General features: G+C 44.0%; 1 protein-coding gene across 3 annotated transcripts in view; it reads right to left on the bottom strand.

Moving 5' to 3' along the window:
* The window catches only part of LOC106560617 (lipoma-preferred partner homolog), a 591,662-nt gene that overhangs the window by 393,465 nt on the left and 184,480 nt on the right, over positions 1-13,717 (bottom strand). For all 3 annotated transcript variants that reach the window (XM_045687984.1, XM_045687983.1, XM_045687985.1), the window contains one exon: positions 12,672-12,853. In XM_045687984.1, the coding sequence (XP_045543940.1) occupies positions 12,672-12,849 (178 nt within the window). In that variant the 5' untranslated portion in view covers positions 12,850-12,853. The remainder of the gene's footprint in view (positions 1-12,671; positions 12,854-13,717) is intronic.

Below are 13,717 nucleotides of genomic sequence, written 5' to 3'. Positions count from 1 at the left end.
AGTGGTCATTTAATCCTCGTGATAAAGACACAACAGAGAATTAGAAAGATAAGCCATGAGTCTGGATTAAATAATCAAAAATGCATTTGTGGATTACATGGCTGGCGTAATCACAGAATAAACCCAGTAAAGTAAAATCTTGGAGTACCCATCCAGAGAGTAAATAAAGGGGGTTAGGAAGGGATGAATATTGATGGCGACCGAGATCGGGGGAAACGTACACTTGTAGAAGAGAGAGTACACTTGTAGCATTTAGAAGTGCAGGGATAACTACTTTCATTCCTGGATTGTCTAACTGAAGAAGATGCTTCCTCAGTATCGGTCAGTGTTAATATCATTCAGAACTAGACAGTAGTTTGGACCAGGTCAGTAGTAATACCATCAGAACTAGACAGTAGTTTGGACCAGGTCAGTAGTAATACCATCAAAACTAGACAGTAGTTTGGACCAAGTCAGTAGTAATACCATCAGAACTAGACAGTAGTTTGGACCAGGTCAGTGGTAATACCATCAGAACTAGACAGTAGTTTGGACCAGGTCAGTGGTAATACCATCAGAACTAGACAGTAGTTTGGACCAGGTCAGTAGTAATACCATCAGAACTAGACAGTAGTTTGGACCAGGTCAGTAGTAATACCATCAGAACTAGACAGTAGTTTGGACCAGGTCAGTGGTAATACCATCAGAACTAGACAGTAGTTTGGACCAGGTCAGTGGTAATACCATCAGAACTAGACAGTAGTTTGGACCAGGTCAGTAGTAATACCATCAGAACTAGACAGTAGTTTGGACCAGGTCAGTAGTAATACCATCAGAACTAGACAGTAGTTTGGACCAGGTCAGTAGTAGTACCATCAGAACTAGACAGTAGTTTGGACCAGGTCAGTGGTAATACCATCAGAACTAGACAGTAGTTTGGACCAGGTCAGTGGTAATACCATCAGAACTAGACAGTAGTTTGGACCAGGTCAGTGGTAATACCATCAGAACTAGACAGTAGTTTGGACCAGGTCAGTGGTAATACCATCAGAACTAGACAGTAGTTTGGACCAGGTCAGTGGTAGTACCATCAGAACTAGACAGTAGTTTGGACCAGGTCAGTAGTAATACCATCAGAACTAGACAGTAGTTTGGACCAGGTCAGTAGTAATACCATCAGAACTAGACAGTAGTTTGGACTAGGTCAGTGGTAATACCATCAGAACTAGACAGTAGTTTGGACCAGGTCAGTGGTAATACCATCAGAACTAGACAGTAGTTTGGACCAGGTCAGTAGTAATACCATCAGAACTAGACAGTAGTTTGGACCAGGTCAGTAGTAATACCATCAGAACTAGACAGTAGTTTGGACCAGGTCAGTGGTAATACCATCAGAACTAGACAGTAGTTTGGACCAGGTCAGTGGTAATACCATCATAACTAGACAGTAGTTTGGACCAGGTCAGTAGTAGTACCATCAGAACTAGACAGTAGTTTGGACCAGGTCAGTAGTAATACCATCAGAACTAGACAGTAGTTTGGACCAGGTCAGTAGTAATACCATCAGAACTAGACAGTAGTTTGGACCAGGTCAGTGGTAATACCATCAGAACTAGACAGTAGTTTGGACCAGGTCAGTGGTAATACCATCAGAACTAGACAGTAGTTTGGACCAGGTCAGTGGTAGTACCATCAGAACTAGACAGTAGTTTGGACCAGGTCAGTAGTAATACCATCAGAACTAGACAGTAGTTTGGACCAGGTCAGTGGTAATACCATCAGAACTAGACAGTAGTTTGGACCAGGTCAGTGGTAATACCATCAGAACTAGACAGTAGTTTGGACCAGGTCAGTGGTAGTACCATCAGAACTAGACAGTAGTTTGGACCAGGTCAGTAGTAATACCATCAGAACTAGACAGTAGTTTGGACCAGGTCAGTAGTAATACCATCAGAACTAGACAGTAGTTTGGACCAGGTCAGTGGTAGTACCATCAGAACTAGACAGTAGTTTGGACCAGGTCAGTAGTAATACCATCAGAACTAGACAGTAGTTTGGACCAGGTCAGTGTTTATGAGCCTAGCTGACAATAAGGTATTAGTATTAGTCTTTATGAGACTTGCTGGTTATGTTAAAAGTGTGCCATGAGAGACTAAATCAATAGTCAAACATAGAAACTGTAGCACTCTACACCAGGCATCACTAGAGAGCAGGGTTGAAAGAACAGTACATGCTCAGTAATACTGTCAGACATCTACTACCATCTGGGGGGAGAGAGGAATAAACAAAGTCCTGCCTGGTAGAGAAGCAGCAGGCGGAGGGGCCGTGTCACACCACAACTTCCTGACAACTAAACCTCAAAACATGCCCTGTGCTTTGTCTGATGTCATAACCCTTCCCCGTGTTATTGAGATCCAGGGCTCCCAGAGGGCTACTTTTGTCTGATGTCATAACCGTTTCCCATGTTATTGAGCTCTAGGGCTCCCAGAGGGCTAGTTAGCCTAATGTAATAACCGTTTCCCAGGTTACTGAGCTCTAGGGCTCCCAGAGGGCTAGTTAGCCTAATGTAATAACCGTTTCCCAGGTTACTGAGCTCTAGGGCTCCCAGAGGGCTAGTTAGCCTGATGTCATAACCGTTTCCCAGGTTACTGAGCTCTAGGGCTCCCAGAGGGCTAGTTAGCCTAATGTAATAACCGTTTCCCAGGTTACTGAGCTCTAGGGCTCCCAGAGGGCTAGTTAGCCTAATGTAATAACCGTTTCCCATGTTACTGAGCTCTAGGGCTCCCAGAGGGCTAGTTAGCCTAATGTAATAACCATTTCCCAGGTTACTGAGCTCTAGGGCTCCCAGAGGGCTACTTTTGTCTGATGTCATAACCATTTCCCAGGTTACTGAGATCCAGGGCTCCCAGAGGGCTCGTTAGCCTGATGTAATAAACCGTTTCCCAGGTTACTGAGCTCTAGGGCTCCCAGAGGGCTACTTTTGTCTGATGTCATAACCGTTTCCCAGGTTACTGAGCTCTAGGGCTCCCAGAGGGCTACTTTTGTCTGATGTCATAACCATTTCCCAGGTTACTGAGCTCTAGGGCTCCCAGAGGGCTACTTTTGTCTGATGTCATAACCGTTTCCCAGGTTACTGAGCTCTAGGGCTCCCAGAGGGCTACTTTTGTCTGATGTCATAACCGTTTCCCAGGTTACTGAGCTCTAGGGCTCCCAGAGGGCTAGTTCAGCACAACACTCAGCAGAGTGTTACTAACAAACAGCAGAGTAGGACAACGGTTTGGCAGACTTTTACAATAATGTCGGCCCTCTACACAGGCCTCTCCCTAACCCTGTCGGCCCTCTACACAGGCCTCTCCCTAACCCTGTCGGCCCTCTACACAGGCCTCTCCCTGGCAGATGATGTTTCTCTGGGTGTCTAATGGTGGTGTATGCTCTGTCTCTGAGTGCATCCCAAATCAATACCCTATGGGTTCCTGGTCAAAAGTAGTATACCAAATAGGGAATAGGGTGCCCCGCCTCACGGCTAGGGCCCCGCCTCACGGCTAGGGCCCCGCCTCACGGCTAGGGCCCCGCCTCACGGCTAGGATCCCATGTCATGGCTAGGGCCCCCGTCTCATGACTAGACCTGTTCTACACAGCTTGGTTGTTTCCAAATGAGAAGGCATCATCCCGCATCAGTACAGCTGCTGTGGGGAGAAGGCATCATACCGCATCAGTACAGCTGCTGTGGGAAGAAGGCATCATAGCGCATCAGTACAGCTGCTGTGGGAAGAAGGCATCATAGCGCATCAGTACAGCTGCTGTGGGAAGAAGGCATCATACCGCATCAGTACAGCTGCTGTGGGAAGAAGGCATCATACCGCATCAGTACAGCTGCTGTGGGAAGAAGGCATCATACCGCATCAGTACAGCTGCTGTGGGAAGAAGGCATCATACCACATCAGTACAGCTGCTGTGGGAAGAAGGAATCATACCGCATCAGTACAGCTGCTGTGGGAAGAAGGCATCATACCGCATCAGTACAGCTGCTGTGGGAAGAAGGCATCATACCGCATCAGTACAGCTGCTGTGGGAAGAAGGCATCATACCGCATCAGTACAGCTGCTGTGGGAAGAAGGCATCATACCGCATCAGTACAGCTGCTGTGGGAAGAAGGCATCATACCGCATCAGTACAGCTGCTGTGGGAAGAAGGCATCATACCGCATCAGTACAGCTGCTGTGGGAAGAAGGCATCATACCGCATCAGTACAGCTGCTGTGGGAAGAAGGCATCATACCACATCAGTACAGCTGCTGTGGGAAGAAGGCATCATACTGCATCATAACGTGTGTTCTCTCTCCTGGCAGTATCCTTCACACAGAAAACAGTCCAACAGATCCTCAATGGAAAACATATTGACTGTTGTCTGTCTCCATTTCTAGGCTATTTCTAGATTAAAACATAAAATACTACAATGATAATCAAATAGCCTTATGCCTAACAAAATGTAAACGGCTATATCTAAGTAGCTATTCCCCAGGTTGTTCCTGTAAATGAGAATCTGTTCCCAGTCAACTTGCTGGGTAAAATAAGGCTTAAATAAAATAAATAAATGAATGAATGAATAAATATAAATTCTGCCCTTGGCATTTGGCATGTATGAACTCAATGACTCCAAGCACTAAAATGAGATGGTTATCAAACATACTGACAGTATTCCATCTAACCTACATCCCAAATGCCACCCTATTCCCTCTATAGTGCACTACAGTTGACCATGGCCACTCAAAAAGTAGTGCACTATATAGGGAATAGGTTGGCATTTTGGATTCAGACTCAATGTATTCCTATGGTACATTGTATCAGGGTACAAACACCCATTGTCTACAGAATGTAAACCAGGTGCTTTCTTACTTTTCTGTTGTTATCAACTGTAAGATCCACTTCCTGTTTTCAATGTTCCATCTGACTGGCCGTATCTGAAAAAAGGCACCCTATTCGCTAAGTAGTGTACTACAGGGCCCACTGACTCTGGTCGAAAGTAGTGCACTATATAGGGAACAGGGTACCGTTTGGGACACATAAATTGCACTATAATTATGAATAGTTGGTTGTAGAACAAACAAATTAGGAGACGATTGAGTTAACAGCACAACTACATTTGCATGAGTTGGAGATACGTGCCTAGTTAAATAAAAGGTTGAATAACAAATCATTCAAAATTAAATAAAAAAAATTTAAAAAACAGTTTCTGGATGTTAATATGATGACTATGAAAGCTTATCAAAGGATAAATGTTTAACAGCCAAAAAAAACATGAACAGTTATAAATGATGAAGAAATACTAGTGTGCATGTGTGGACCTGAGAGTCGCCAATATCAACATGTCTGTCGGCACTACTGTAAGTCACTTTGGATAAAATATGCTGAAATGGAAAACACACACGTAACAATGAATTACATACAGAACAGGGCATACAAGCTGTGACCCATGTCACTAACATCACCACCATAACAAAAGCTCTCACCAAAACCAAACAGCACCACCATGTCACTAACATGTAGCCGTAGAGCGGTGTTTATACCCTGTAATATAGTGGCTGTAGAGCGGTGTTTATACCCTGTAATGTAGTGGCTGTAGAGCGGTGTTTATACCCTGTAATGCAGTGGCTGTAGGGCGGTGTTTATACCCTGTAATGCAGTGGCTGTAGAGCGGTGTTTATACCCTGTAATGCAGTGGCTGTAGAGCGGTGTTTATACCCTGTAATGCAGTGGCTGTAGAGCGGTGTTTATACCCTGTAATGCAGTGGCTGTAGGGTGGTGTTTATACCCTGTAATGCAGTGGCTGTAGAGCGGTGTTTATACCCTGTAATGCAGTGGCTGTAGAGCGGTGTTTATACCCTGTAATGTAGTGGCTGTAGAGTGGTGTTTATACCCTGTAATGTAGTGGCTGTAGGGCGGTGTTTATACCCTGTAATGTAGTGGCTGTAGGGCGGTGTTTATACCCTGTAATGCAGTGGCAGTAGAGCGGTGTTTATACCCTGTAATGTAGTGGCTGTAGAGCGGTGTTTATACCCTGTAATGCAGTGGCAGTAGAGCGGTGTTTATACCCTGTAATGTAGTGGCTGTAGAGCGGTGTTTATACCCTGTAATGTAGTGGCTGTAGAGTGGTATTTATACCCTGTAATGCAGTGGCAGTAGAGCGGTGTTTATAACCTGTAATGCAGTGGCTGTAGAGCGGTGTTTATACCCTGTAATGTAGTGGCTGTAGAGCGGTGTTTATACCCTGTAATGTAGTGGCTGTAGAGCGGTGTTTATACCCTGTAATGCAGTGGCAGTAGAGCGGTGTTTATACCCTGTAATGTAGTGGCAGTAGAGCGGTGTTTATACCCTGTAATGCAGTGGCAGTAGAGCGGTGTTTATACCCTGTAATGTAGTGGCTGTAGGGCGGTGTTTATACCCTGTAATGTAGTGGCTGTAGGGCGGTGTTTATACCCTGTAATGCAGTGGCAGTAGAGCGGTGTTTATACCCTGTAATGTAGTGGCTGTAGAGCGGTGTTTATACCCTGTAATGCAGTGGCAGTAGAGCGGTGTTTATACCCTGTAATGTAGTGGCTGTAGAGCGGTGTTTATACCCTGTAATGCAGTGGCAGTAGAGCGGTGTTTATACCCTGTAATGTAGTGGCTGTAGAGCGGTGTTTATACCCTGTAATGCAGTGGCAGTAGAGCGGTGTTTATACCCTGTAATGCAGTGGCTGTAGAGCAGTGTTTATACCCTGTAATGTAGTGGCTGTAGGGCGGTGTTTATACCCTGTAATGTAGTGGGTGATTAAACATGATTCATCTCCAGGCCATACCCTATCCATTCTTAGAGAAATGTGATTTCAGCTGAGAGCGGGTAGCTCTATGATACTGAACAGTTTTAAATATGTATTTGACCTTGAACGTGACTGCAGTAGGGGTGGAGATGGGTCAATGAGAGTATAATCTAAGGCTATAAATGGTACTTTGCTTACAGAGATACAGTAATTGGGATGAAAGGACTACTACGTCACTGTAGAAGATAAGAAAACGATGAGGGAGTAACATTTGACTGAATGAGAGAGATATTCAGAACGCAGCCACTGACCAATCACAGTAGCACTATCATGGTGTGTGTGTGTGTGTGTGTGTGTGTGTGTGTGTGTGTACATGCGTGCGTACGTATCTGTGGTAATTCCTGTTACCGTGTGGTAATACAGTCAAAATATAGATATTATGTAAGGCAGTCTGAGGCAGTCTGTTTGAGGTAATATGTTTAAAAAGGGAAAGTACGAGTTCTGGTTTGACAGTGTTTATTACCCAGTAACATTACTGTTAGTATAACCATTAGCAGAAGTGTGAACCACAAAGGCCCAGGAGACCTTAGCAGCGAGAGACATACAGCGAGGCTTGGTGAAGGGCCTGCCCCTTACTGGAAGATAAAGAACCATATTCAAAGGGTTTGTCCCAAATGGCACCATAGGGCTCTGGTCAAAAGTAGGGCACTAGACAGGGAATAGGGCTCTGGTCAAAAGTAGTGTACTAGATAGATAATAGTGCATGCCGATATAAAGGAGGGCTACGGTTCCAGAAACCTCCGTGTAATACTGATATTAGTTGAAATAAAAAATAGGACCCTTAATAATTTAGGCTAAACAGGAATCTGAATGCCGTGTCAATGCCGTTACTGAGACATTTTCTGTTGACCGTCAAGTTCAAGTGATGCGGTGTGCATCCCGACATCAAAACGCTCCGTAGCAGGATAGCTGACGCTGATGTCAGCGTTTAGTTCACAGACCGATCTATGCTGACTGAACGATTCTTTTAGTTCACAGACCGATCTATGCTGACTGAACGAATCTTTTAGTTCACACGCCTATCTATGCTGACTGAACGATTATTTAGTTCACACACCTATCTATGCTGACTGAACGATTATTTAGTTCACACACCTATCTATGCTGACTGAACAAATCTTTTAGTTCACACACCTATCTATGCTGACTGAACGATTCTTTAGTTCACACGCCTATCTATGCTGACTGAACAATTATTTTATCCCTGTGTAAAGATTTATACTCGACTCTGGCATTGCTCGTCCTAATATTTATATATTTCTTTCTTTTACCTTTTAGATGGGTGTATTGTTAGATATTACTCCACTGTTGGAGCTAGGAACACAAGCATTTCTCTACATCTGCAATAACATCTGGTAAATATGTGTATGTGACCAATAACATCTGGTAAATATGTGTATGTGACCAATAACATCTGATTTGATTTATATTGATGAAAGCATATTTTGGCTGAATCAAATGAACTTCTCTTCTACTGCCAGGTGGATTGGAAGGCCCTGATCTAAACATGTCCAGGTGGATTGGAAGGCCCTGATCTAAACATGTCCAGGTGGATTGGAAGGCCCTGATCTAAACATGTCCAGGTGGATTGGAAGGCCCTGATCTAAACATGTCCAGGTGGATTGGAAGGCCCTGATCTAAACATGTCCAGGTGGATTGGAAGGCCCTGATCTAAACATGTCCTATGTACAGTGGCTTGCGAAAGTCTTCACCCCCCTTGGAATTTTTCCTATTTTGTTGCCTTACAACCTGGAATTAAAATAGATTTTGGGGGGGTTTGTATCATTTGATTTAAACAACATGCCTACCACTTTAAAGATGCAAAATATGTTTTATTGTGAAACAAATAAGAAATAAGACAAAAAAAAAAAAAGAAAACTTGAGCGTGCATAACTATTCACCCCCCCAAAGTCAATACTTTGTAGAGCCATCTTTTACAGCAATTACAGCTGCAAGTCTCTTGGGGTATGTCTCTATAAGCTTGGCACATCTAGCCACTGGAATTATTACCCATTCTTCAAGGCAAAACTGCTTCAGCTCCTTCAAGTTGGATGGGTTCCGCTGGTGTACAGCAATTTTTAAGACATACCACAGATTCTCAATTGGATTGAGGTCTGGGCTTTGACTAGGCTATTCCAAAACATTTAAATGTTCCCCTTAAACCACTCAAGTGTTGCTTTAGCAGTATGCTTAGAGTCATTGTCCTGCTGGAAGGTGAACCTCCGTACCAGACTCAAGTCTCTGGAAGACTGAAACAGATTTCCCTCAAGAATTTCCCTGTATTTAGCTCCCTCCATCATTCCTTCAGTTCTGACTAGTTTCCCAGTCCCTGCAAATGAAAAACATCCCCACAGCATGATGCTGCCACCACCATGCTTCACTGTGGGGATGGTGTTCTCAGGGTTGTGAAAGGTGTTGGATTTGCGCCAGACATAGCGTTTTCCTTGATGGGCAAAAAGCTCAATTTTAGTCTCATCTGACCAGAGTACCTTCTTCCATATGTTTGGAGAGTCTTCCACATGCCTTTTGGCGGACACCAATCGTGTTTGCTTATTATTTTCTTTAAGCAATGGCTTTTTTCTGGACACTCTTCCGTAAAGCCACTCTCTCGTTGGCTGGCCCTCGCTTCATATTCGTCGCCAAACCCACTGGCTCCAGGTCATCTATAAGTCTTTGCTAGGAAAGCCCCGCCTTATCTCAGTTCACTAGTCACCATAGCAGAACCCAACCGTAGCACGCGCTCCAGCAGGTATATTTCACTGGTCACCCCCAAAGCCAATTCCTCTTTTGGCCGTCTCTCCTTCCAGTTCTCTGCTGCCAATGACTGGAACGAACTGCAAAAATCACTGAAGCTGGAGACCCATATCTCCCTCACTAACTGTAAGCACCAGCTGTCATTGCAGCTCACAGATCACTGCACCTGTACATAGCCCATCTGTAAATAGCCCATCCAACTACCTCATCCCCATACTGTTATTTATTTAAAATGTTTTGCTCAAATGCACCCCAGTATCTCTACTTGCACATTCATCTTCTGCACATCTATCACTCCAGTGTTTAATTGCTATATTGTAACTATTCGCCACTATGGCCAATTTATTGCCTTACCTCCCTTATCCTACCTCATTTGCACACACTGTATATAGACGTTTTCTATGGTATTATTGACTGTATGTTTGTTTATTCCATGTGTAACTCTGTTGTTGTTGTTTGTGTCGCACTGCTTTGCTTTATCTTAACCAGGTCGCAGTTGTTAATGAGAACTTGTTCTCAACTTGCCTACCTGGTTAAATAAAAGGCTTAAATAAAATGAAATAAAAATGCATCTCACATCTAAAGCCACAGAAACCTGCTCTAAGGAAGTCAGTCTCCCGTTTGCTTAAGAGTCAAATCCTTTCCAAATTCTCCACACAAAGCTTTCAGAACAAATACTGGTTTGACTTTGGCCGTTGGTTCATTTCCTCTATAGAGTAGTAGTATTATTATTATTATTATTAGGTATTTGTTTTTCTGTCTTTCACTCACTAATTGGCTCATAGCGGTTCTGTTCTATAGCGGTTTCCATAGTAACAGTGTTTTATTTCTTAAAAAGCTTACTGATTAGAAATATGACTAATATGACTAACGGTGAACCAAGTCTGGAACCAACAGGTCACTGAAGAGCTTCTACCCCCAAGCCATATGACTGATGAATAGTTAGTTAGATAGTTAGTCCAGGTAGATATTAGATTAACTATTTAACTTCCTGCATTGACCCTTTTTGCACACATTTTATTTTTGTTGACTCATCACATACACTGCTGCTACTGTTTACTAAATCAGTCACTTTATTCCTAGTTATATGTACACATCTATCTCAATTACCTCGTACCCCTGCACATCAACTCAGTACTGGAATACCTGGGATAGGATAAAGTAATCCTTCTAACCCCCCCCAAAATATTTAGATGCACTATTGTAACGTGGTTGTTCCACTGGATATCATAAGGTGAATGCACCAATTTGTAAGTCGCTCTGGATAAGAGCGTCTGCTAAATGACTTAAATGCAAATGTGGTACCCTGTGTATATAGCCATGTTATTACCTCGTACCCCTACACATCTACTCAGTACTGGTACCCCGTGTATATAGCCATGTTATCATTGACTCAGTACTGGTACCCTGTGTATATAGCCATGTTGTTACCTTGTTCCCCTGCACATCCACTCAGTACTGGTACATCCTGTATATAACCAAGTTATTACCTCGTACCCCTGCACATCCACTCAGTACTGGTACTTCCTGTATATAACCAAGTTATTACCTCGTACCCCTGCACATCCACTCAGTACTGGTACTTCCTGTATATAACCAAGTTATTACCTCGTACCCTACACATTGACTCAGTACTGGTACTTCCTGTATATAACCAAGTTATTACCTCGTACCCCTGCACATCCACTCAGTAATGGTACTTCCTGTATATAACCAAGTTATTACCTCGTACCCCTGCACATCCACTCAGTACTGGTACTTCCTGTGTATAACCAAGTTATCGTTACTCATTGTGTATCTATTATTACTTTTATTATTATGTGTTTTACTTTTCTATAATTTCTCTATTTTCTTTCCCTCTGCACATTTCTTGATATTTGCATTAACATGATATTAATTAAGGCAACTCTATTTTGGTATTTTTCAACAGATTTAAAAAGATGAATTCAAGGTCTGAGTTTTTGTTGTTGTTTTGTTTACACAGCCCTTGGATTTCTTTAATGTTGAAAGAGAGGAGTATGGTGTTGTCTTTCATATAAGGTCATGGAAAGGTCATGTGAAGCACGGTTGGCTTGTAAAGAAATGCTACGGTAGCTAAATCACAGCTCACAGGACAAGGGAGCTGGACAGAAAACGGTTGAGTTCGCTACATATTACAATCATAAATCTGTATTTGAGCTCAGCCTCCTGGATAGGAGTCAGTATCGGGCCGTCCAGGACACAGGCCTCAGTCCCTGGATAGGAGTCAGTATCGGGCCATCCAGGACACAGGTCTCAGCCCCTGGATAGGAGTCAGTAGTGGGCTACATAGGAGGTCTCAGCCCCCTGGATAGGAGTCAGTACTGGGGCTACATAGGAGGTCTCAGTCCCTGGATAGGAGTCAGTACTGGGGCTACATAGGAGGTCTCATTCCCTGGATAGGAGTCAGTCCCGGGGCTACATAGGAGGTCTCAGCCCCTGGATATGAGTCAGTAGTGGACTACATAGGAGGTCTCAGCCCCTGGATAGGAGTCAGTACTGGGGCTACATAGGAGGTCTCAGCCCCTGGATAGGAGTCAGTAGTGGGCTACATAGGAGGTCTCAGCCCCTGGATACAATAAAAAAAAAACAATCCAACTTTATTGTCCACAGCCACAGCGAACAACAGAAATTAATATTCCGTTCCCTTCATTTCTCAACTCCCCAGACACACCACACAGATATACAGTAGAAAGGAGCATAGGGTCAAGCTGCCATGCAGCACCCCTGGATGGAGAGTATGTTGTGGGGTTAAGGGCCTTGATCAAGGGCCCAACGGTAGGGGATTGTTGTTAGGGTATGAACCCAGCAGCCCTCCAGTTGCTAGATCAATACCCCACCCCCCCTCCTTTTTTTTCCTCCTCTCCAAACGCCCGACAGGATTTGAACAGGCAACCTTTCGTCTACAGGCCCAACTCCTACCACCTTGTTTGACCCTTGACCCTTGATTGTGGCCAACGAACATTTCAGTTTCTCCTGCAACGCACGCACCCTTTTAGCGCCACTTGCTGTATGAAGCACGTACCAGCTATCAGTGTCTGAATCCCCTGCCATCTCTTACCTTCAGCATGGTCAATGGGGTCTCCCGTCTTGTAGGGGTTGAACTGGGGCTTAGGGGCCACCACAGGGCCAAATTTTTTAGGGGTCTGTTTCTGGGAAACAGAGATACTAGGTACGCCCATGGCAGGGGTGGTCTCCATCCGGGCTGTCACCTGAACCTCTCCTTCACTGGCCCACATGGTTCTACAGAGGACAAGGAAAAGAAGACAAGGAAGCGCAGGGTTAGGACATAGTCTTCAGATGTTATAGTTTACAATGGTTCTACAGAGGAAGAGTTAAGACAGGTAAAGTCCCTGGTCAAAATGGTTCTGCAGAGGAAGAGGAGGAGAGGAAGAGTTAACAGCCAGGTGAGGTCAGACTCTCCCCATGTCATACAGAACATACACTATCTATATCTCTATCTCTATATCTCTATCTCTATATCTATATATATAATATACACATATACACACACACATACATACATATATATATACACACACACATACATACATACATACATACAACAGCAGTATGAGGACACCCATTCAAAATAGTGGATTCAACCACAGCTGACAGGTGTATTAAATCCATAGACAAACATTGGAATTAGAATGGCCTTACTGAAGCGCTCAGTGACTTTCAACGTGGCACCGTCATAGGATGCCATATCTCCAACAAGTCAGTTTATCAAATTTCTGCCCTGCTAGAGCTGCCCAGGTCAAATGTAAGTGCTGTTATTGTGAAGTGGAAACGTTTAGGAGCAACAACAGCACAGCCACGAAGTGTACTCAAAGCAGACCAACTGGCAAGTGTCTTCACTGACATTTTCAACCTGTCTGAGTCTGTGATACCAACATGTTTTAAGCAGAACACCATAGTCCCTGTGCCAAAGAACACCAAGGTAACCTGCCTAAATGACTACCGACCCGTACCACTCACATCAGTAGCCATGAAGTGCTTTGAAAGGCTGGTCATGGCTCACATCAACAGCATCCTCCCGGATAACCTAGACCCACTCCAACTCGCATACCACCCCAACAGATCCACAGATGCTGCAATCTCTAT

Source organism: Salmo salar, chromosome ssa10, assembly GCF_905237065.1.
Source record: "Salmo salar chromosome ssa10, Ssal_v3.1, whole genome shotgun sequence".
Classification (NCBI taxonomy): Eukaryota; Metazoa; Chordata; class Actinopteri; order Salmoniformes; family Salmonidae; genus Salmo; species Salmo salar.
This window is presented reverse-complemented; position numbering and strand designations above follow the sequence as displayed.